The sequence below is a fragment of the Salvelinus alpinus genome, chromosome 4, assembly GCF_045679555.1.
Source record: "Salvelinus alpinus chromosome 4, SLU_Salpinus.1, whole genome shotgun sequence".
NCBI classification, from domain to species: domain Eukaryota; kingdom Metazoa; phylum Chordata; class Actinopteri; order Salmoniformes; family Salmonidae; genus Salvelinus; species Salvelinus alpinus.
Window position 1 is genome coordinate 46719663 of NC_092089.1, and position 23553 is coordinate 46743215.

The 23553-nt window shown below is 42.5% G+C and overlaps 3 protein-coding genes and 1 long non-coding RNA gene across 6 annotated transcripts; 2 read left to right on the top strand and 2 right to left on the bottom strand.

The window, feature by feature from the left end:
• The first annotated feature begins 378 nt into the window (after positions 1-378).
• On the top strand, positions 379-1187 carry LOC139572484 (uncharacterized). The gene is made up of 3 exons (XR_011674428.1): positions 379-495; positions 593-666; positions 818-1187. It is a non-coding gene; the product is annotated as an uncharacterized lncRNA (long non-coding RNA).
• Positions 1188-2625: 1438 nt separating this feature from the next.
• Positions 2626-5969, bottom strand: LOC139573755 (uncharacterized). The gene is made up of 5 exons (XM_071397566.1): positions 5756-5969; positions 4887-5415; positions 4411-4570; positions 3864-4090; positions 2626-3213 (listed from the first exon to the last, which is right to left on the bottom strand). The coding sequence occupies exons 2-5, from the start codon at positions 5391-5393 to the stop codon at positions 3073-3075; spliced, it is 1035 nt and encodes a 344-aa protein (XP_071253667.1). The 5' UTR covers positions 5394-5415; positions 5756-5969; the 3' UTR covers positions 2626-3072.
• Positions 5970-10098: 4129 nt separating this feature from the next.
• LOC139573787 (pre-B-cell leukemia transcription factor 1-like) lies at positions 10099-16110 on the top strand. Its single transcript, XM_071397650.1, has 8 exons — positions 10099-10636; positions 11425-11498; positions 12683-12927; positions 13450-13640; positions 13931-14066; positions 14188-14329; positions 15209-15297; positions 15479-16110. Exons 1-8 carry the CDS (start codon positions 10398-10400, stop codon positions 15557-15559), a joined length of 1197 nt encoding a protein of 398 aa, XP_071253751.1. The 5' UTR covers positions 10099-10397; the 3' UTR covers positions 15560-16110.
• An 80-nt stretch (positions 16111-16190) lies between these two features.
• Positions 16191-22414, bottom strand: LOC139573786 (neurogenic locus notch homolog protein 1-like). 3 transcript variants are annotated; one of them, XM_071397649.1, is made up of 11 exons: positions 22064-22414; positions 20814-20967; positions 20173-20505; positions 19835-20064; positions 19316-19646; positions 18895-19043; positions 18680-18741; positions 18437-18566; positions 17545-17642; positions 17027-17358; positions 16191-16911 (listed from the first exon to the last, which is right to left on the bottom strand). In XM_071397649.1, exons 1-11 carry the CDS (start codon positions 22116-22118, stop codon positions 16389-16391), a joined length of 2397 nt encoding a protein of 798 aa, XP_071253750.1. In that variant the 5' UTR covers positions 22119-22414; the 3' UTR covers positions 16191-16388. The 3 variants fall into 3 exon arrangements, with proteins under 3 accessions (XP_071253750.1, XP_071253748.1, XP_071253749.1); XM_071397647.1 differs by having other exon boundaries at positions 18680-18753; XM_071397648.1 differs by having other exon boundaries at positions 18680-18753; positions 20814-20964; positions 22064-22340.
• Positions 22415-23553: the final 1139 nt, after the last annotated feature.

Consider the following 23553-nt stretch of genomic DNA (forward strand, 5'->3'; position numbering starts at 1 on the left):
TGGTTCAGTGCCTATAATTTAGGCTGTGTGTAGAATGGGGCGTAAATTAAATTACCTCTACTACTAAATTACTACTAGATTATAGTGATAAGGAAAACAGCATACACATTTGGCTTGTGTATTCATTTGCCTATAACTAATCAGAATTCCATTATGTTTACATAAAAAAGAGAATACTTCAAAATGAGATCCTGCCATGGATAAGACGACTGGGTGGACATAAAGTGGAAAGGAGGGGTATTAACTCACACCCTGCAGCAAGACACCTTCAGCTGCGGGGTCTTTGTAATGCAGGTTTGATAGTTATATTTTCAATAATGAATGGTTAGCTGTTATGTGATAATTAGGTCAAAATCTATTTTATTTTTTGGTGTAGATGGCCAAGGAAGTTGCACAGAACTTCCACAACATCCCCTCCCAAATTGATATGGAACCTTCAAAAACACATGGAGCAACTGCGAAAAGAAATTACTGAGGATATACTAAAAATGTCTGGTATGTAATGACATTTAATTCAAAGTAAATGTAAATTCTTTATTTTTATGTAGTTGTGTGGGAAAGCCATATATTTAGTTCATGCCTATGATTTCAGAGTTCAACAAAGCCAACAACTGCTTCATGTGTGCCACTGATAAAGAACCTGGATGTGGCCCAAAGACTGACTGGGTTAGTAACTTTATTTAACATGTTTATAATCTTTTGACAACAGTGACGGCATGTAAGACAATTTATGATATAACACAATGGATGGCTAGTTCGTCATACTGCATTGATATTTGATATTATTTATAATGTGTTACGCTTTGTTTTGTTTTAGATTGAATGTTTTGCATGCCAACGGTGGTTCCATGTGCTGTAACTAGGAATGAAGACAAAAGAGTTCAACAGAGTAAAGAACACAAACTGGAAGTGCAGGCTTTGTTGTTGAAAATGTATGCTATACCCCATACACACTGAAGAGGCTCTGAAATGTACATCAACCAGGGATAAAGAGAAAGTTAACACTGCGAAATGTTTGAAATTAAGTGTCTGTTGACATGTTGGAAAAGATTAAAGGTCTATAATTTCTGTTTAATTTGTCAATATTACATTTTTAGTCATTGATTTACTGGCCACCATTACTGTGGTTACATGTTCAGTATATGGATTGACCAGCAAACCCACTGCAGCCTACCTCACTAGCTCACTCTCCATCCCTGCTTTGGACAATTAATAGCATGACTCTCGTACTTTGCCCTTTTCCTTTATGTTTGATATTAACGACGAAAGGAGATATTATCTGTCTCTCTCGTATTGTGTACCGCTGTTAAATAATGTGGAAAAATAAAAAACTGGGAAAATAAGTACTTAGAACTACCAATTATTATAGATACATATTAAAGGAAAGGGTAAACACAACACTGGACTGAACCCCCTAATTGTCAAACTAATATTAATGTACAACAATATAGAAGATACATGACTAAAGGTTATGCAATATGGCTGTATATTCACTGCACGCTTCTTAGGTGTGTAATTGACATGACCAAGGAGCTATTGAAATTTAAAACTATGAAAAATGTACGTTACACCGCGTGATTTTACAGTACACAAACAAGAGTGTGTAATATAGAAGGGTAGTCAGTGTACATTCTGCACCGTGTTTGAAGTCAGTAGGTCACATGACCAAGGAGCTATTGAAATTTTAAATGTAGAAACATTTATGCAAAATCATGTGAGATGAAAATGGACAAACTAAAGGGTGTGCAATGTGTAGGCCCACTGACTGGACATTCTGAACCTTGTTTGAAGTCACTAGGTCACATGATCAAGGAGCTATTGAAGTTTTACATTTTGAAAAATTCATGTAAAACCATGTGAGATGAAAATGGACAAACTAAAGGGTGTGCAATGTGTAGGCCCACTCAGTGGACATTCTGAACCTTGTTTGAAGTCAGTAGGTCACATGACCAAGGAGCTATTGAAATTTGAATGTAAAAAAAGTTTGTACTTTGTTCACGCTCCCTAACTATTTCAACTAGGAATACAAAATGCTGCTCACATTTCCACATGTTTATTAGCCTTGGAAAGCGAATTAATGCCCAAATCGTGAAAATATGCAATGTTGTGCAATGTTGTGCGCAATATTTCCAACATCATGACACTTATTTGGAGTCTGTGGCTCAAGTGGTTTGAAAGCTATTGAGGTTTGAAAGTGCGAATATCCGTTGAATATCCAACTTGAAACTGTCTTTACCTTGGTTGGGGACCATCTATTTATTTAAATGGAAGAGCATATATGACCATAAAGCATAAACGTATGATAGATATTTATTGGATACATATTTAATGAATACGTGTGTTTTCCTTGCTGTCGTCAACAATGGTTGAACCGTTTAGGGATGGAGTTGATACATTTCCACTGTGCTGTGGAAAATGAATCCACAGCACATATAGGCTAGCCTAACAGCCCAGATGTCTTGAAAAATTGGTTTCTGTAAACAGCACTAGTGCATTGCAACACTGTAATGTGAAGGCAGATATCTTTCGTTTGACAAATTAATAATGAATATTGAATGGTCCAATAGACAAAGGCTATCGTAAGCGTTCTCGGGGAACAACAAGAAACACTCTTGATGCAAGTCAAACATTTAACACATAGTTTATTCTCGTGAGGAGCTGTATTCAAATATAACATGGAAACACAAACACTCTCATTCATACTCATTCAATTTTCCTCATATTGCAATAAACACATTTAAAGCAACCTAAAGCTTTTGAATATCATCCAAATTATTGTGCAGTCAACATACAAATCTGCCCACTCTGTAAGCTTAATATCATACAACAAACATTGGAATTAGTCTCTGTAGCATTATGCAACTGAATTGACACTTCTGTTATTCACATACATTTTTTATTAAATTACTGATGTAGTCATCGATACAGATGGTACTGTCAGCTCAGACCATAACAGAACAAAATGGTCATGCCTGGTCTGGCCAGGTGAATAAGAAGCAAAAGCCATTGCACTATAGGGCTACACCACATGCTCTGAGCCATTTGAGCTCATCTCTCCAGCATGTGTATCTCTCAGGTTCCCAGAATCCCAGGCAGCTCAGTCCTCTGGTCCTCCATGCGTCCTCCCTGGACACTCAGCAGTAAGGAAAAGAAGTCTTCATCATCCATAGGGCCCGGGGCCGCACTGCGCTGCTCCTCCAGCCTACCCTGGGCCTGAAGTACAGAGACAGACAGAAACACCACATGGCTTGATGCCTATTTTACACTGGACCTGAGGTACGGAGACGAGACATTACACCTACGTAACACCATATGGCATGATATGTTGTTACACCATACAACATAATACCTAATGCCCATTTTACAGCACATGACACACAGATGTAGGATATTAATTTGACCAGTAAAATAATCCTGCAGCAACAGCATTTGAATGTTTAGTCCATAACGTTGCATGATCGGTGGTTAGGCTATAAACTGGCCAAAATTAAGCTACATGAAAAGGACAATACTGTTAATATAACTGTGTGTTAGTGCGGGTTTTTGTTCATTTATGTAAATCACGAAGCTCATCTGCATGTTCTGGGGTGCAGGAAAATTCTCAGCAACAACAGAGTGATCAAATGAAGATCCTTCATCTGTAATGACAATGTAGCACTGGAACATGATATCAATGTAACACCATATGACATGATGCCTACATTATATTTTGCTTATGACAAGAACAAAATAATGTTTTGGTCAAATTGACTACTGGCAGCTTGGGTGATTACAGTTATTATTATTTTTTATTTAACCTTTTTTTTAATTAGACAAGTCATTTAAGAACACATTCTTAATTATCATGACGGCCAGTTACTTACCTGCGACATGAGAATCATATTGTACAAGTCCTCGTTCTGCACTGCAATGGGAGCAGACTTTTTGGGCTTTGTATCTTTTACGCTGCTCCTCTTCTTATTGGCTTTCGGCTTAGGGGGTGGGGTGTCATGTAGTTCTGCCCGCTGGTCGTCAAGCCGACGGCCTTGGGAAGTAACCAGCAAGTCAAAGAACTCATCTTTCTGCAGCGAGGTCATTGAGGAGAAATGCACTGTTGGGAATAGAAGGGGAGAAAGTAGAGTGGAGACATGCTACATTTAGTGGCCTAGTTCATTTGGTGTCCTAGTTAATCATTCAAGCAATATTATTTCAATATTTCACTAATGTACAGAAGACATCCTAATATCTGTCCCTGCCACAGTTATATGATAGAAGTGCTTCAATGGATGCTGGTACCGTACAGTTATTTACAGCTTTTCCCCTTCATGAGTTAGCGTGTTTATGGGGAAACAAGGGAAGCTAATTGCAACAGCTGTTATGTTTACCACAGTCACTTAGTTAGTTATCATTACAATTTTCACATTCTATCACCTCTGTGGGCTCTGTGGGCTGGAATGTAGGTGTTGGGTTCAGAATGGCACCTTCTCCTCCCTCTGAACGAGCACCGCTGGTCATTGAGTCGTCTTCCTTCTTGCAGAGTAAAAACCAGGTCATACAGAGCGTCTGGGAAGTAAGGGGTTAACCGTTGAGCCTGGGAAAGACAGGTGGCAGGTGGCAGAAAGAGTAGCCATTATCAAGGGTTTCAAAATGGGTGGTATCACTACTCATTTCAAACACGCTGGCATTTCGACGCCTACAAATTCTGTAACCACAAAATGAACCCCTCATTCTTCCACCACTGGAATGTTGTTTGTTCTTTTTATATATGTGAAAGAAAACCCTTCTACATCAAAAACTAATGCTACATAAAAAATGTTTAGACTGGTATTCGGTCACTAACGGAATTATTGTAATTGTGGGAACAAGGGAAATTGCTGTATTTTTTTGTGAGAGCAAATGTTATAAACCTGTTTTTGGGCATGCTCTGGGCTCAGCGTATCTTTGGGCAACTGGTCAAAGGGAAGATGTATATTTGTGCCAACTTGTAATCCTTGTGATGGTTTGTCCGTCTCCAAATCTTGTTCTGCTGTTTTGTATTTTTCTGTTATATCCACCATCACCATCCCCTCTTTCTTGCAATCCATTTTCTGTCTATCCATTACCAATTCATCCATCCCTTTAATGTGCTCAACCCCATCCTCTGTCCCAGTCTCTCCTTTTGCTTGATTTATTTGGTTATCCTTTTTTCTTTTGTCTCCATCTCCACTTTCAGTGTTGGCTTTTCCAATCTGTCCATGTCTGGCAGTGGCATCCTCTTCCGCACTGGAGTCTTCATCGTTGCTCTTGCCTGTTATTGGCTCTGTCCCTCCCTCAACAACTCTCTCAACATCCCCCTCCTTAATGATTAGATCCTCCAAATGCTCCTCTTCAGCTGTTTCAACTTTTACCCCTGGGTATTCCATGACAACATCCATTTACGTCTGTCTCAGTGTAAACCTGACAAAAATGAGATAAGACAAATATATCAACTGAAGTTCTATTGTACATTATTAGGATTGTGTAACTGGTTGTAAGAAAATGTTTTAGGTAATCTAATAGAGTTTCTTAAAATGTTAACTCGCAACAACACATGTAGAAGACTTCTATTGTGACACAGACTGAACGGCCACTGTATCTGTAAGCATAATATAGTATAATCTCAAGAGGGGTGTTTATGAAAAACCAGGACTGGTTTCCTGCTCACTTCTTTAAGGCACTAAATTCCTATCTTGGATTGTACTTGCCCGCCTGCTAAGCATTACCTTACCCACCCACGCTCTCAATAAGTCTATCGTACCTGTGTTTTCCTGGAGTTCAGTTTCTGATAAACATCATCTTCTTGTGTCCACACTGATTAGGGATGGCATCACTGATTCACGACAGTTTTCTTCATGAGAACTAATTGCTATCAGTTATGCTTCACATATCACCGTGACGAGCTCTTCCTCGCTCTCTCTCTCTCTCTCTGCCTGTCTGTCGGCCCTCTAGTCTCTTCCTGTTCCTCTTACCCCAACCCACCCCTATTTATTTGAACCCTATCTCTCTGCGTCATGGCATTATGAAATATTACTATAAAAATTGAAGTGGTGCGATGCTATAGCCAGTGGTGTGATGTTATTAAATAGCCTTGTTTTTAACAAAGCCAAAACTCATAATGTTAGATGAACATCAGAAAGGGGGAAATGACTATGAAGTTTTGTTCTGCTCATGTTGCATTTTCAGCAGAACAGCTTACAGTCAGAAACAGCAACATGTTGAAACAGGCCCACTGTTATTCTGACAGGGGCTGTGGTTTGACATACTTCCTGTTGACTTGCAGCTAAAGGAGAAGTAGACAAAGTGAGAGAGAGAGAAAGAGAGAGAGAGAGAGAGAGAGAGAGAGAGAGAGAGAGAGAGAGAGAGAGACAAAGACAGAGAGAGAGAGAGAGAGAGAGAGACAGATGTGAGATGTTGATTCTTTTTGGTGAAGTGAGAGAACAGAGGGGAGGGTAATTGTTAATTTGTGTATATTCATATATGACTTGTCTGAACTATTCTGTAGTTCAAAAAGTGTTCTGCTGTTTATCATCCATTGATGTATGAAACTTGATCACTGTGAATTAATTTAGTCAAATATGTAAAATCTGTTAATATCATGGAGTGCATGTATTGTCTGTATTGTCCCGTGTGGTGAGAGTAGGCAACAACACATCTGCCATGATGACCCTCAAACTCTTTTGACTCATCACATACACAGCTGCTACTGCTTATTATCTATCCTCTTGCCCAGTCACTTTACCCCTACCTACAGTTGAAGTCGGAAGTTTACATACACCTTAGCCAAAGATATTTAAACTCAGTTTTCACAATTCCTGACATTTAATCCTAGTAAACAATTCCTGTTTTAGGTCAATTAGGATCACCAGTTTATTTTAAGAATTTGAAATGTCAGAATAATAGTAGAGAGAATGAGTTATTTCAGCTTTTATTTCTTTCATCACATTCCCAGAGGGTCAGAAGTTTACATACAGTCAATTAGTATTTGGTAGCATTGCCTTTAAATTGTTTAACTTGGGTCAAACGTTTCAGGTAGCCTTCCACAAGCTTCACACAATAAGTTGGGTGAATTTTGGCCCATTCCTCCTGACAGAGCTGGTGTAACTGAGTCAGGTTTATAGGCCTACTTGCTCGCACACGCTTTTTCAGTTCCACCCATACAATTTCTATTGGATTGAGGTCAGGGCTTTGTGATGGCCACTCCAATACATTGACTTTGTTGTCCTTAAGCCATTTTGCCACAACTTTGGAAGAATGCTTGGGATCATTGTCCTTTTGGAAGACCCATTTGCAACCAAGCTTTAACTTCCTGACTGATGTCTTGAGATGTTGCTTCAATATATCCACATAATTTTCCTACCTCATGACATCTATTTTGTGAAGTGCACCAGTCCCTCCTGCAGCAAAGCACCCCACAACATGATGCTGCCACCCCCGTGCTTCACAGTTGGGATGGTGTTCTTCGGCTTGCAAGCATTCCCCTTTTTCCTCCAAACATAACAATGGTCATTATGGCCAAACAGTTCTATTTTTGTTTCATCAGACCAGAGGACATTTCTCCAAAAAGTACGATTTTTGTCCCTATGTGCAGTTGCAAACCGTAGTCTGGCTTTTTTATGGCAGTTTTGGAGCAGTGGCTTCCTCCTTGCTGAGCGGCCTTTCAGGTTATGTCTATATAGGACTAATTTTACTGTGGATATAGATACTTTTGTACCTGTTTCCTCCAGCATCTTCACAAGGTCCTTTGCTGTTGTTCTGGGATTGATTTGCACTTTTCGCACCAAAGTACGTTCATCTCTAGTAGACAGAACGCGTCTCCTTCCTGAGGGGTATGACGGCTGCGTGGTCCCATGGTGTTTATACTTGCGTAGTATTGTTTGTTCAGATGAACGTGGTACCTTCAAGCATTTGGAAATTGCTCCCAAGGATAAACCAGACTTGTGGAGGTCTACAATTGTTTTCTGAGGTCTTGGCTGATTTCTTTTGATTTTCCCATGATGTCAAGCCAAGAGGTAGGTTTGAAGGTAGGCCTTGAAATACATCCACAGGTACACCTCCAATTGACTCAGATTATGTCAATTAGCCTATCAGAAGCTTCTAAAGCCATGACATCCTTTTCTGGAATTTTCCAAACTGTTTAAAGGCACAGTCAACTTAGTGTATGTAAACTTCTGACCCACTGGAATTGTGATACTGTGAATTATAAGTGAAATAATCTGTCTGTAAACAATTGTTGTAAAAATTCCTTGTGTCATGCACAAAGTAGTTGTCCTAACCGACTTGTCAAAACTATAGTTTGTTAACAAGAAATTTGTGGAGTGGTTGAAAAACGATTTTTAATGACTCCAAACTAAGAGTATTTAAACTTCCGACTTCAACAGTATTTGTAAATCTACCTCAGTTACCTCCTAGTAACCCCTGCATGTCAACTCAACAGGGTTCAATTCTCGGGCCGACTCTTTTCTCTGTATATATCAACGATGTCGCTCTTGCTGCGGGTGATTCCCTGATCCACTTCTACGCAGACGACACCATTCTGTATACATCTGGCCCTTCTTTGGACACTGTGTTAACGAACCTCCAAACGAGCTTCAATGCCATACAACACTCCTTCCGTGGCCTCCAACTGCTCTTAAACACTAGTAAAACTAAATGCATGCTTTTCAACCGACCGCTGCCCGCACCCGCCTGTGCTACTAGCATCACTACTCTGGACGGTTCTGACTTAAAATATGTGGACAACTACAAATACCTAGGTGTCTGGCTAGACTGTAAACTCTCTTTGCAGACTCATATTAAACATCTCCAATCCAAAATTAAATCTAGAATCGTAAACTGACTATCCTACCGATCCGGCGATGTCATTTACAAAATAGACTCCAACACTCTACTTACCAAACTGGATGCAGTCTATCACAGTGCCATCAATTTTGTCACCAAAGCCCCACATACCACCCACCACTGCGACCTGTATGCTCTCGTTGGCTGGCCCTCGATACATATTCGTCGCCAGACCCACAGGCTCCAAGTCATCTATAAGTCTTTGCTAGGTAAAGCTCCGCCTTATTTCAGCTCACTGGTCACGATAACAACACCCACCCGTAGCACGAGCTCCAGCAGGTATATCTCACTGGTCATCCCCAAAGCCAACACCTCCTTTGGCCGCCTTATCTTCCAGTTCTCTGCTGACAATGACTGGAACGAATTACAAAAATCTCTGAAGTTGGAGACTTATATCTCCCTCACTAACTTTAAACATCAGCTATCTGAGCAGCTAACTGATCGCTGCAGCTGTACACAGCCCATCTGTAAATAGCCCATCCAATCTACCTATCTCATCTCCATATTGTTTTTATTTACTTTTTTCTCTTTTGCACACCAGTATTTTCTACTTGCACATCATCATCTGCACATCTATCACTCCAGTGTTCATTTACTAAATTGTAATTACTTCGCTACTATGGCCTATTTATTGCCTTACGTCCTCGCGCCATTTGCACACACTGTATATAGACTTTTTTTCATTTTTTTTCTTCTATTGTGTTATTGACTGTATGTTTGTTTATTCCATGTGTAACTTTGTGTTGTTGTTTGTGTCGTACTGCTTTGCTTTATCTTGGCCAGGTCGCAGTTGTAAATGCGAACTTGTTCTCAACTGGCCTATCTGGTTAAACAAATGTGAAATAAAAATAAATTTAAAAATAAACTCTGTACTGGTAACCCGTGTATATAGCCAAGTTATCATTACTGATGGTGTATTTATTCCTTGTGTTATTATTTTTCTATTTTTGTCTACATTGTTGGGAAGGGCCCGAAAGTAAGAATTTCACTGTTAGTCTACACCTGTTGTTTACGAAGCATGTGACAAAGGGTCCGAGAGTAAGGATTTCACTGTTAGTCTACATCTGTTGTTTACGAAGCATGACAAATAAAATGTGATGAAAAAAATTGTTGATGATTTGATTGGTAAAGACCTGTGACCTTATTATGAAGCTGATGCATTATTACATTAACTGATATGAAATCAGAAGATGATCCCTCCCCCATCATGGATGCAAATGCTCAATGTATTAGGCTACTTGCAGATTGAAAGATCCCCCTCTTCTCTCTTTTTCTGTTTCTCTTTTACACATAGGCCTACACACACCGTTGCCTCATAGTTATATCCATCTAACTGATTGTTCAGAATAATTACTTAGTTTAAAAGTCATAGCTATGAATATTCCTAGTACAGTAGCCGATGGCCTCTGTCTGGAGTACAATTCGAATTTTATGAACATTCTTGTTCGAGACTCTTTCTTAGTCAATCGCTAGGGGACTCTAGTGCAGGCCCGCTCTAGTATTTGAGTTTTGAAGGGTGTGTGACTGTGATTACTCGTCGGCGCCACTGTGTGCCGCTCAGGATGTTGCAGCAGCAGCCTCTCACTGGCAACGGGCCCTCTAACGGCCGGGGCCTTGGCCTGAGCTCTCACCCCGGTATGCACCCTCTAAACTCGGTTCATCCATCTTCCCACCACCGCTCCGACGGGGACACGGGCCACGAAGGCGCAGAAAATGGACATGAAAGCCGCAGAGACATTGGCGACATATTGCAACAAATCATGACCATCACCGACCAAAGTTTGGACGAAGCACAAGCAAAGTTAGTCACAATTGTTTATAACTTATTCAGATTTAGCTACACATTTCTGCAAATTTGCTCAATGGCCAAGAGTTAGCTAAAGTTTTCAGAAGTTTTCAATTTTTTTCTACTTTGAAGTTTTTTAATAAGCTAGCTAGGTAGCCAACGTTGCTAGCTAGCTAACTGGCTTTGTGTCATGATACGTTGTTTATTAAATAGTTATTACTTCTTCCCCTGGCCTATTTACACGCCTGTTGTTGTTGTGAATTTTTTTTTGTGGCTAACTCGATGAAGAGGGTGAATTCTTGCTCAGCTAAAACTGTCCAGTTAGCTAGCTATGCTCTATTGCTTTATTGTTAGCTTGCTAATGTGTTACTACTAACGCGTTAGCCGGTTAGATTTACATGTATATGAATAGCAAGATATTGTAAACGGATTGTTGCCATAATCTTGGCATTATCCATTTCATGCTACATTTGTTCTACGAATAAAATGTTAATATATTAGCTACATATTGTAGCTGCTGCTAGCTAGCCATAGCATTACGTAGCCAACGTTAGCATAGCAGTCTGCAGTGAACTCCAGTTTAAAGGTCACGAACAACAGAGCCGATGTTTGTTGTTGTGAATTACATCTAGCTAACGTTAGCTAGCTATATAAAGCGTCTGAAAGCAGGGAGCCAGCTATCTAACAAATATTTTGTTGGTGCTAATGGCTCGTTGCTAAATAGCTGGCTAGATATACAGCTACAGTAGCTAACGTTAGTTAGCTAGCTAATAATAACAATAATATTTTTTTCCAATCGTCAGAAAACACGCATTGAATTGCCATCGAATGAAACCAGCTTTGTTCAGCGTCTTATGTGAGATCAAAGAGAAAACAGGTAAGTTAATTTTCACTAATTGAAACCCTTTGTTCGATTTTAAAGTTGTTGCTAATTCGTTTTAAAGTTTCTGGCCATCTGCGATGAAAACAGAAGAAGATGTTGGCTCCATCACAATAATAATGAGTTGCGCATAATCCATGCAGTTAGATGACAGTTAGAAAATTCTCTAGCTATTTTACATTTTCAACAAAGATGTATTGTGTATGATAACTTTTCAAATAGTGCCGCAAGATGACCCTTCCTTTATTTGTTTCATCCACAAAGTGCTTCTCCGAGTCTGTACCTCAGAGGGATATTTTAATATACACTGAACAAAAATGTAAACGCAACATGTAAAGTGTCCCATGTTTCATGAGCTGAAATAAAATATCCCAGAAATTTTCCATACGCATTTTTGTGCACAAATTTGTTTACATCCCATGTTAGTGAGCATTTCTCCTTTGCCAAGATAATCAATCCACCTGACAGGTGTGGCATATCAGGAAGCTGATTAAACTGCGTGATCATTACACAGGTGCACCATGTGCAGAGGACAGTAAAAGGCCACTCTAAAATGTGCAGTTATGTCACAGATAACTTTAGGTAGTGTGCAATTGGTATGCAGACTGATTGACGCGTACGACAGTGTTTTCCAGTTACCGCCAATATCCAGCAACTTTGCACAGCCATTGAAGGGGAGTGGGACAACATTCCAAAGGCCACAATAAATAGCCTGATCAACTCAATGTGAAGGAGATGTGTCGTGCTGCATGAGGCAAATGGTGGCCACACCAGATACTGGCTGGTTTTCATATCCAAGCCCCTACTTCTTTTTTTTTTTAGGTATCTGTGACCAACAGATGCAAATCTGCATATCTGTATTCCCAGTCATGTGAAATCAATAGGTTAGTAGGTTATTAGTAGGTTATTAATGAATGTATTTTAATTGACAGATTACCTTATATCAAATCAAATTTATTTATATAGCCCTTCGTACATCAGCTGATATCTCAAAGTGCTGTACAGAAACCCAGCCCAAAACCCCAAACAGCAAGCAATGCAGGTGTAGAAGCACGGAACTGTAACTCGGTAACATATTTGAAATTGTTGCATGCTGCATTTATATTTTTGTTCAGTGTAATAGGAGACATTGTAACTCTTAATTTACCATGAATCAGATTGACAGACTTCTCTTGTTGCAGGCCTATCAATGCGAAATGCTCAGGAGGAAGAATCACAGGACCCACAGCTGGTGCGATTGGACAACATGCTGCTGGCGGAGGGTGTGGCTGGGCCGGAGAAAGGTGGCGGGGCGGCAGCGGCGGTGTCCGCAGCCACCAGCTCGGGAGGCATGTCTCCAGACAGCTCACTGGAACACTCAGACTACAAAAGCAAGTTGAGCCAGATTCGCAACATCTATCACACTGAGATGGAGAAATATGACCAGGTACTTTTCTACTTTTTTTTTTTTCAAGCAGTGGGGCAGTCCCAATCCTTTTGTATTGTTTTTTTGCTTTATTGAAGAGATAGTAAAGTGTTGGAAAGACGGGGAAGATAGAGGGAGGGTGAGTCAAAGAGCAGTGGGCTGGATTCAAACTCATATCGACTCTGACATACATGTGTGCTGGGGTCAGTGGCTGTACTTGATTTGAGGTGGAGGGACTTGACACATTGCACCCACTGAAAATTACACCCTTTAGCGAAGTAAACTAAAATGAGGTGATGTTATAATTTAGGTGAGATAATTGAACATGAACATAAATGACCGACGTCAACAGTGTCGGCCCGCTGTTGACTTGCATCCTTTGAGCTCAACTGACTGTCATATCTGTCTCCAATCCTCTCTCTCTCTCTCTCTCTCTCTCTCTCTCTCTCTCTCTCTCTCTCTCTCTCTCTCTCTGTCTCTCTGTCTGTCTGTCTGTCTGTCTGTCTGTCTGTCTGTCTGTCTGTCTGTCTGTGTCTCCTGTAGGCCTGTAGTGAGTTCACTACCCACGTGATGAACCTCCTGAGGGAGCAGTCACGTACGCGGCCGGTGTCACCGAGGGAGATTGAGCGCATGGTGGCCATCATCCACCGCAAGTTCAGCTCCATCCAGACACAACTCAAGCAGAGCACCTGCGAGGCCGTCATGATCCTGAGGTCCCGCTTCCTCGACGCCAGGTCAGCGTGTAACACTGTTATTGGGGTGACATAACACCTGTCAAAACTTGCCATGACAGTGAATTACAATTCATATACAGGTAGTATTTTTAATGAAGAATAAAACATTCCATCAATGAACAGTGGTTCATGGTCATACCAGTCATATTTACAGTGCATAATCATGTTATTACAGTGCAGGTTGTGAATGACTATTGTGTGTCAATATCAGTTGTTACTGTAGTTGTGAAATGTGTACTTCTGCCTGGGTTGCATGCCCACTCTCAACACACTCACCTTTGTGTTGTCAGGCGTAAGAGACGTAACTTCAGCAAGCAGGCGACGGAAGTCCTGAACGAGTATTTCTACTCCCATCTCGCCAACCCTTACCCCAGTGAAGAGGCCAAAGAAGAACTAGCCAAACAGTGTAGCATCACTGTCTCTCAGGTAACCTCGTGTCATAAGTATAAGTATATGCGTCATATATTTACTATTAGCTCACCCATTGATACGCCCATATACAGTTGACTCCATTGACCAGCCTCTTACTGGCTCGTTAACTGAACAGGTGTGCAACTGGTTTGGCAACAAGAGAATCCGCTACAAGAAGAACATTGGGAAGTTCCAAGAGGAGGCCAACATCTATGCCATGAAGACGGCCATCGTGGCGACACAGAACGAGGACTCTCCACACACGCCCAACTCAACAGGTAGGAGCTGAGGAAAGGAAGCCAGGCCTAGTGATACACACTGTTTTGAGTTTATGGTTCAATTGGTAGTAGAAATGGATGGGTTGTTAGTGTTTTTGTGTTACGGAGCAGCAAGGGGAACTGCCCCTCCGTACCTTCAGACTATGCTCCAACCTTACACTCCAACCCGCTCTGTCACCTCTGGTCTCTGGTCTCTTGACGCTCCCACTCATCCCATTCAAAGCTCTTCTCTTGTCATAAATACTTTCCTACCCTAGAGTATATTTTAAATCTACCAATTGGTGCTGAAACGGAGACGAATATGCATATATTTAGATGTCTTTCTTTGATTGATCCCTAATATTCTGAACCCATTCTCTCGATATATTCTGTTGAGTCTGTCAACAAAATTCGAACTAAAAGGTATACCATATTTAAAGGGATGGCTTAAAATAAATGTGCTGAAAACCCTATTGAATGAAAACTCCACAAGAAAATCTGTTGACCAGCAAGTGGGAGGGTTTTCAGCGATTGATTTACATTTAATCAGCACACGCAAGGGAACCATATTTGCAAAGCCCGTTACGCAACTGAATAAGATACGTCTGAATTACAACTACTGAGAAGTGAGTAGGAAAGGCCTGCGTAAGAAAGGCGTCATTTTCTAGGTCGGAATTGGGCCTTTTGTGCTGTCGTGCCAACTCCTTGCCCAACAATAGAAGTCGGTTTTACAGCGCAATCAGATCTCAGATCTGGGACCAGGTTGATGTTGTAGGCCTAGTAGCCCCTATTAAAGACATCTCCCCTTTTGTTCCTCCACAGGATCAGATCTGGGACCAGGTTGATGTTGTAGGCCTAGTAGCCCTTATTAAAGACGTCTCCCCTTTTATTCCTCCACAGGATCGGGAGGCTTCTCACTCACTGGACCAGACCTTTTCCTGGGTGTTCCACCAATGAATGGAGAGCAGCCTGTCTACATGGGAGCACAAGTATGGAACTTCACTGTCATTCACTTCATGTTACATATCATCTTTATTTTAGCTCGTAACTAATTGAGAGCACATTCTCATTCACAACAACAACCTTGTGGAGGAGTTGTATTGGAGTGGAGAGGGGTTAATGTAGGTTAATGCCACTACAAGTCACCACATGTCTTTTTCTCTTTGGCAGACTAATGGGAACTGGCAAGGGCAAAACACGCCCCCCTCTGCCACTTCCCCAGGAAACGACCACTCAGGGGACTCTGACTGATGGCCCTGCCCACTTTGTGTCGATGACATAGATGGAAAGATTGACAACGGAAAAAGACTGAAAGAATGATATCACTTTTACTTGGCTGCAGTTTTTGTATGTATTTTCTGTTTCTTACTGTCCAATGATACTGTTCATTATGTTTGTATGAGCTGAATGTGTGATTTTGTGTGTGTGTGTGTTGTTTTCCACTACTTTATATGTTACTGTGGTATGTGGGCAGGGAGGCTTGGGAAATTGCATTACCATTGTTTTATTAGGCTATATTATTAATGCTGTTACAAATATATTAGGATTTTCGTTTGAAGCTCAGATATAGTTGCATTTAGAGGATGTGGGGGCAATAGAGAAAATCCAAAGATTTTGTGTGTTTGTTTTCTATTTTCTACTGGGCTTGTTTGTCTGTGTGTGTCAATATTATGAATGAAGTGTGTGTGCTGGTTATGTTAACAGTTTGAATGAGTATATCAACAGTGCTGTCATTCTGTACAGTGAGTGAAAAACACCTGTATTCTCTCTACCTCTTTTACAATAAAGACTCTGTATTCACAGTCAGTTGGTTTGTCTTGATTGGTTGATATTAGCATAAGAGAGACAGGTCACCTCCTAATATGGCAGAAGAAGAAAAAAATGCACATTAATCGTTTATTGATTTAGATATTTAGAGTAAATTAAGTTACTCATTTATTGACTGAGTTTATATCCCGTCTGTGAATCTACTGTTATTTAGGGGCAATGGGCCTTTTACAGAAAATGTAAACAGCACATGATTGACATGATGGTATTTGGGGTGATTTCAGCATGATATCTCACAGCAGAGCCCTCTCCCTTACAAAGCTGTTTGGTTAGAGTCAGGCATGTGGTTATTTAGCTTCTCACTTCGGGCTTTCTGGTCTGCCTTTTTAAAACTTGCTGCCTCAACCTCTGGCGCTGCCCTGCTGGGGTTGTCGCTACTATCGACTATTGATCTGCGATCTGAATGGGTGGGAGCATCTGTAGGAGGGACTATGATCACTCTTTCTATGGGCTCATTGGCTATTTTCTCTGATAAGGCAACATAAGTCGGTTCAGGCTGCTGTGAACTGGAGCGACGCTGCAGTGCATTCTGGGTACAGGAGAAGGACCGCTGTCGAGGAGCAGGCTGGGGTAACAGGAAGTGCGGTGTCGATGCTCTCGGGACTTCCAGGGGCCTTTCACGATCTTCGTCCTCTGAGGTAACCTCCTGCAGAGTGCTGATTGGCCGTGGTGGACGACCCATGATTCTTGGGGTAACCAATGCGGTCGCTGATTGGTTGAGCTGTGGCCGCCAGTTCTGAGGGGAAGGGCACTGCACTCTGCCCATTGACCAATCACTGTCAAAAGAAGAGGGAGATCAGACGGGTAGGCAGTGATGAACTTGCCTTATCAAGATGAGTAAATTGCTAAATGTTATTGTGAGTAGATGTGCCAAATGCCACAAGACTTTACCTTGGTGGAGGCGAAGACATATCCCGATGCCCTATGACACCAGAGAAGGAGGCACTTCTCCCAGGGAGCCCAGGGGAATTCACCCATTGGCTATACAGCAAGGCACGCTCATCCCACAGCATATCATTGGCTTGGTCCATAGGAATAGGCCCTCTCTGAACCCTGTGAGCCAGTAGGAGCTCCAGGACTTGATGATGAATGCCCTCTCGGGCAACATCCAGTGCCCGGCGTCCTCTGCGATCAGACAGATCCTGATTGGCTCCGTTCAGGAGCAGGAACCGGGCGGTGTCGTAGCAACCGTGGAGGGCAGAGAGGAACAGAGCAGTCTCACCCTATCGGAGAATGGGAGTGGTATATATCAGAGAATGGGAGTGTCGAAGCAATAATATTGGAGTACCCTAAAGTTGAACCATTCTACGCAGATTTAACTGCATAGTTTCTTCGAAGTTCCTCTTCCTAAATCTTCATACAAGTATGTGAATTATCATAAAAGCAGAGGCTTCTGCTGGCCTTGGTACCTTGTTGTCCTGTAGGTCCACCGCAGCACCGTAGCGAGTGAGGGTTCTTGTCAAGGAGAGGTGGTTAACTGAGCATGCCCAGTGGAGGGCTGATCTTCCTGGGAGAGAGAGTGCATTTCAAGTGGAGGAAGGTGAGGGAAGGAAGGTGGGAGTTCAGTACAGAAAGAGAGGGAGTAAGTCAGCCAGTGAACAAACATTATACAACAGAGTCAAGCCCAAAGGGTGAAAGATGGGAAAGAGGGAGATTTTGAAAGGGAGGGAATGAGAATGAAAATGATGGTGAGGGACTAGGGAATCAGCCCGAGAGAGAGACAGCGAGATATAGTGTGTGTGAGAGAGAGAGAGAGAGAGAGAGAGAGAGAGAGAGAGAGAGAGAGAGAGAGAGAGAGAGAGAGAGAGAGAGAGAGAGAGAGAGAGAGAGAGAGAGAGAGAGAGAAGAGCAATGAAGGTTAATATGGTACATCCACACTGCCTGGGCACTAGGGCCCATTAACTTCTGTATCAGTTTGAGAGGGGGGCAGCAGGGGTGCTGTAGAGAGGAATGGGAAGAGTGGGAAGCAATGGAGGTTTTACCAGAACAGAAGAGAAGGGACACATGGGGAGGACCAGAGAGAGATGGGGTAAGTTACACTGGTTACTCAACCGCTCAAAGTAATACAATATAGTAATATGTATGTTAGGCAGTGTGTTTATAAGCTCGTTATTACACCCATGGAAGCTACATAACATTTATGGACATTTGTTCCATGCAATATCGATTTTTAAAATACATTTGCACAATAATCCTCCCATGACACTCTACAGGGAAGTTCAGTTAACTTGGTTTATTTGACTGTCTAGCCTACATTTTGGTTAATAATGTACTTGGGAAATTGGGAGAGTAAAGTGATACCAGTGTGGTCTGTGTTGTTGACCGGCACCCCAGCTCGTAGCAGCTCCAGAACCACACGGTCAAGCCCACTCCGGACCGCACGAATCAGGACCACTGACCCATCTGGACCACACCATTGAACCGAAGCAGACTGGCAAAATAATGTTTGGTACGGTCAAAATAGAATACTGTACATAATAACCAGCGTTATCTAAAATTTAAATAAACATATTGAGATTTATGTAGAATACTTATGGAACTCACTTGATTGGGTGTTCTGTGATGTGGCGACGGGACAGCATTTCTCTCCCATCCTCTTGGGGGGGCTAAAAGTGGAGCTGAAAGTCAATTTAGTTACATGCTTAGTTACGTTGTGCAAACCGTAAATTATTCTGTGACAAATTAATGTGAAGGAATAATGAATCATTTTACAAGCCTATTAATATAGTATGTTAACAATGATCAGGGGGTGATCTTACGTTGTGTGGGTGATTGTGGGTGGCTCGGGGGGCTGCGGTAGTGCTTCTGCTCTTGCGTTCGGTGGTCACAGATGGACCTGTTGATGTCCTCCATAGAACTCTGGGTAAAGTCAGTGTCACTTCCAATATCCAGGTCCTTTTTCAGGGGCCTGAAATCATACGTTTATGCTCTGAATAGCTGTACTTTGTGCATACTTAGTGGTATGACTACAGTATCACTAATATTGTGTAAAATAGAGGTAGTCCAACACAACAGTTTTATCTTACAGACAGAGTAAAACTTCAGTTAGGTTAAAATGACCCTAATGGAAACAACTGAAAGCCATACAACCCATTACAATGAAGCAAACTGTTATCTGATCACAGCACTGTTGATTTACTAGACTGAACATCCTCTAACTTCTCCTTCATCTTCACTCACCGCAGTCGAAGGGCATCCTCCCCCAGTGGCTCTCTGCGTCTTTTCTTCTCAGCCTCCTTTGCTTTCTTCTTCTTTATCCCATTCCTGTCTTTCTCTCTCCCTGTCCTGCCCCTCTGCTCTCGGTGGGGTGTGTGCTGTGCCCATGCCTTGCCCACATTGGCTCCGCTGTCATTCTCAGTGACAGTGGATCTGTGCCTAACCCTCTCTCCTCCCTCCCTCTCCGCTCGTCGTCGTCTCACCCTTCTGATCACCAAGACAACCATCAAGACCAAAGCCAGTACCAGGCCCGTTGCCATGCCGATCACAGCCCATATCCATGGAGGTGTTGCTCCTGTGTGGAGATGGGGTGCAGAGATATTAGGTGGTACTCACACACACACACACACACACACACACACACACACACACACACACACACACACACACACACACACACACACACACACACACACACACACACACACACACACACACACACACACACACACACACACACACACAGTGTAACAGGATACATACCATCATTAGTGTCCTCTTTTTCCTCAACTGGGTCCTCCTCTCTCCCTCCTATTTCCTCCCCAACCCCTCTTACACTAATAATGGCCTTTAATTCTGGGTGAGAGGGGACCGACACACGAGTCGACGACGTAGCAGCCCGCAGGAAGTTAGCTGCTTCGATGGCGTACGGGAAACAGGTAGAAGGAAGACGGGAGCACGGCCTGTTATCCACTTGCAAGAATAGGAGAGAACTGTTTCAGAGAGATGGGGAGTGAGAACATTGATGAGATGTTAACAAAAGAGACTAGGTTAAGGTAAAAAAATTAGGGGAAGCGAAATCATAATCTCTTCATAGTTACCCATTTGAGTCATCCGAAGAAGCTTGAGCCAGCAGGTTTTCGAGCTGCTGGGGATTAAAGGTGAAGAGGTCCTTGCTGGGGTCAAGGGTCACCATGCCGCGCAGTTTGAGGGGCGTCTGCAGGAGGGTGCTGAGGGCCCAGAGAAGGGAACTGTTGGAAAATGTGCCGTGTTGCAGGGGGACGTGGGTGTGCAGGAGCAGGGTACCCTTAGCCCACAGAGGGCTGTGGTGCCTGTGACAGTCACTCCCGTCCCAGCCACAGGCGGCACTTTCACAGCCCTGGTCACAGTAAGAGTTGGCATAGTGGTCTCGGCAGTAGTGGATGTGGCCTGAACTGAGAGAGGGGATAGTTGGAAGGATGCAGAGAAAGCGTGAACCCCAGCTGAAACATCTGGATGTATACAAAAGGAAAGTGAAAGAGCAGGGTGCGTTTCATTCCAGGAAAATGTTCTCTCCCCTCTGCTCTTATTCACTCTCCTCACCATGAATATGAGACTACTGGGTAAGAGTAAGTCACCATATTGCTTTCACATATCCAGTCCTGTCAGATCCATGAAGGAGAGTGAACAAAGGGAAGAGGGGATGTTTAATCTTCCTGGAATGAAATGCAGCTCAGATCTCCCTGCTGCTACAGTGTCTTACTTGCAGCGTCCTTTGTCCCTCAGACAGTCGAACCCGTCTCTCAGACACTCGGGCTCGGTGCACTCTTTATCACATGACCCATCTCTAAACTTGGCCTTACACTGTCTGGACGGACACTGGGCCCAGGGGTCACCACCAGGAGACGCTGCTGCTACTTGGGGAGGAATCACAAACAGACACCCACACACACACACACACACACACACACACACACACACACACACACACACACACACACACACACACACACACACACACACACACACACACACACACACACACACACACACACACACACACACACACACACACACACACACACAAGGTTGGATTCCCACTTGATACTAATGTACTAACTTAAACTGAATCACTTTGGATAAAAGCATCCATTAATTACAATACTGTATTACTGTATCAAGCAAGAACCTGTGCTTTGACCTATATTTTCAAGCTGTGTATTGTGTAGGCCTAGATGTATCTATCACCACCAAGCATTCATTGTTAACAATGCTTGGTACCGTGCCAGCCAGGCAGGCTATGAAAGGTGTGTCCTTGGCATGAACCATGAAATGGGAAATAGGAGGCCTGACACAAACAGGAAGTTTCCAGGAGAGGCGAATAGCAACAGGAAATGGAGTGGGCTGAGACTGGATGAAGGTCGGAGGTCATCACCCTGGCGATGAGGAATGTAATGGAATGGGACAATGGAGAGGCTTGGCAGGTGTGTGAGGGACAATAAAATCATAGCACAGGAGAGTTGGGATTAGACATGGTGTACTGTATAGCAGTGAACATTCAAGGAAATACAGTACAATCTTTGACTCTTATGCAAGCAAAGCACTTTTTGGTCAGTCATATCTTTAAATCAGTGACCCATTCACGCAGCATCTTATAAAGTGATGATGAAAGGATGTGAGAGCAGTATATGTCAAGTATGTCACAGTATTTTCTCCTAATGATATATCCTCAGAAATCTATAAAACATAGAAGTGAGAACATCAATGTAAAACAAAAAGTATGTTTTGTTGCTGGGTATCAAAATAAAAAAAGTCGCACACTCCATGTATAAACTCCCATCAATTTAATGGGTATTTATCAACGTTTCGGCATCACTGTGCATTCCTCAGGGTTGCTAGGAAGTACCATGTAGGACTTCCTCTCTTTAGTCGATTACCTAGTAGAGACTCTACCTCACTCTCACAGGTATCGAACATCTTATCAACAAGATAATAGCTGGAAGATGGACTCACCTCGACACCACCTGCTCAACCCCAACAGAACAGCCGTCCACAGCACCAGCATCATTGAGCCAGGCAGGTCCCAGAGAGGATGGAGACGGCAGTAGCCTACTCTCTCTCACTATCCTCCCAGCTGTACCAGTGCGGTTACTAGGTCCAATGCCTTGGCCCAGCTATGGCAGGTCCGGCAGGACTGTACTCTGCTACAGTGTTGTGGGGTATCTCTCTGGGTCTCTTCTGGAGAACGTACTGTCTCACTGCGCTCCTGACCGCGTTCACAATGGGACCATGTGAACAGTTTATATCTAAAGTGGTACACCCCAACTTCCAGTGCTGCTACCACCCACCTCCCTCTCTCTAATTATTTTTCAGAAGCACTGCGGATATGTGGACAACTTCCTGCCACTGTGTGGAAAACAATAGGAGCGGTGTGTGTGTGTGTGTGTGTGTGTGTGTGTGTGTGTGTGTGTGTGTGTGTGTGTGTGTGTGTGTGTGTGTGTGTGTGTGTGTGTGTTTGTGTGTGTGTGTGTGTGTGTGTGTGTGTGTGTGTGTGTGTGTGTGTGTGTGTGTGTGTGTGTGTGTGTGTGTGTGTGTGTGTGTGTTTGTGTGTGTGTGTGTGTGTGTGTGTGTGTGTGTGTGTGTGTGTGTGTGTGTGTGTGTGTGTGTGTGTGTGTGTGTGTGTGTGTGTGTGTGTGTGTGTGTGTGTGTGTGTGTGTGTGTGTGTGTGTGTGTGTGTAGTCTGTTTTTCTACTGATTATAATGCCTCAGGATGTAATCTTTCAAATGAACCAGGCCCTGTATTCATGAAACAATCTAGGTCCCCCCTGTTCATGCAATCATATTAATTACGTTAAAAAGGCTAAACTGATCCTAAATCAGTGCTCCTTCTCTGAAACACATTATGAATACAGGCCCTGGAGTAGGCCTGCATATGTCACTTTTTTAACTTCCCATGCAGGAGCATGCTCTCTGCATTAAAAACACATATATAATCTTATCTACTGCAAATGACAAATAAAACTATTTCAAAATCTCAAAGAAGAGATAATAACCTCCAGGAATGTGGTGGGTCTTAAAATAAACAGATGTAGCTACAGGCCCATATGTCACCTGTCTCAAATGGAAGGATGGATACAGGAACAGGAAACTAGGGGGTTCTACTTTCATTCTTAACCTCAGGACTCATCAATTATGCCAAGAAACAGTCTCACAGCAGGTGGTACAACAAAGATTGTGTGCCTTTTCAAGTTTTGGTGGGGGGGGGGGGTCTATTTCAGGCTAAGACATACTACTTACTCGTTATCTGGGCAAAAACCTAAAATAGTTTTTTATTTATATGATGAGTTTATATATAGAAACATTAGGCTGTTGTGCATTGTCAAGGGGAATATGCAATAGATGATCATGGAAATAATGTTTCAATGATGGTAGTGATGATGATGATTATGATTATCATCGTGTAGGTCATCAAGCTTTCCACACGATGTCGCTATTCTACATTA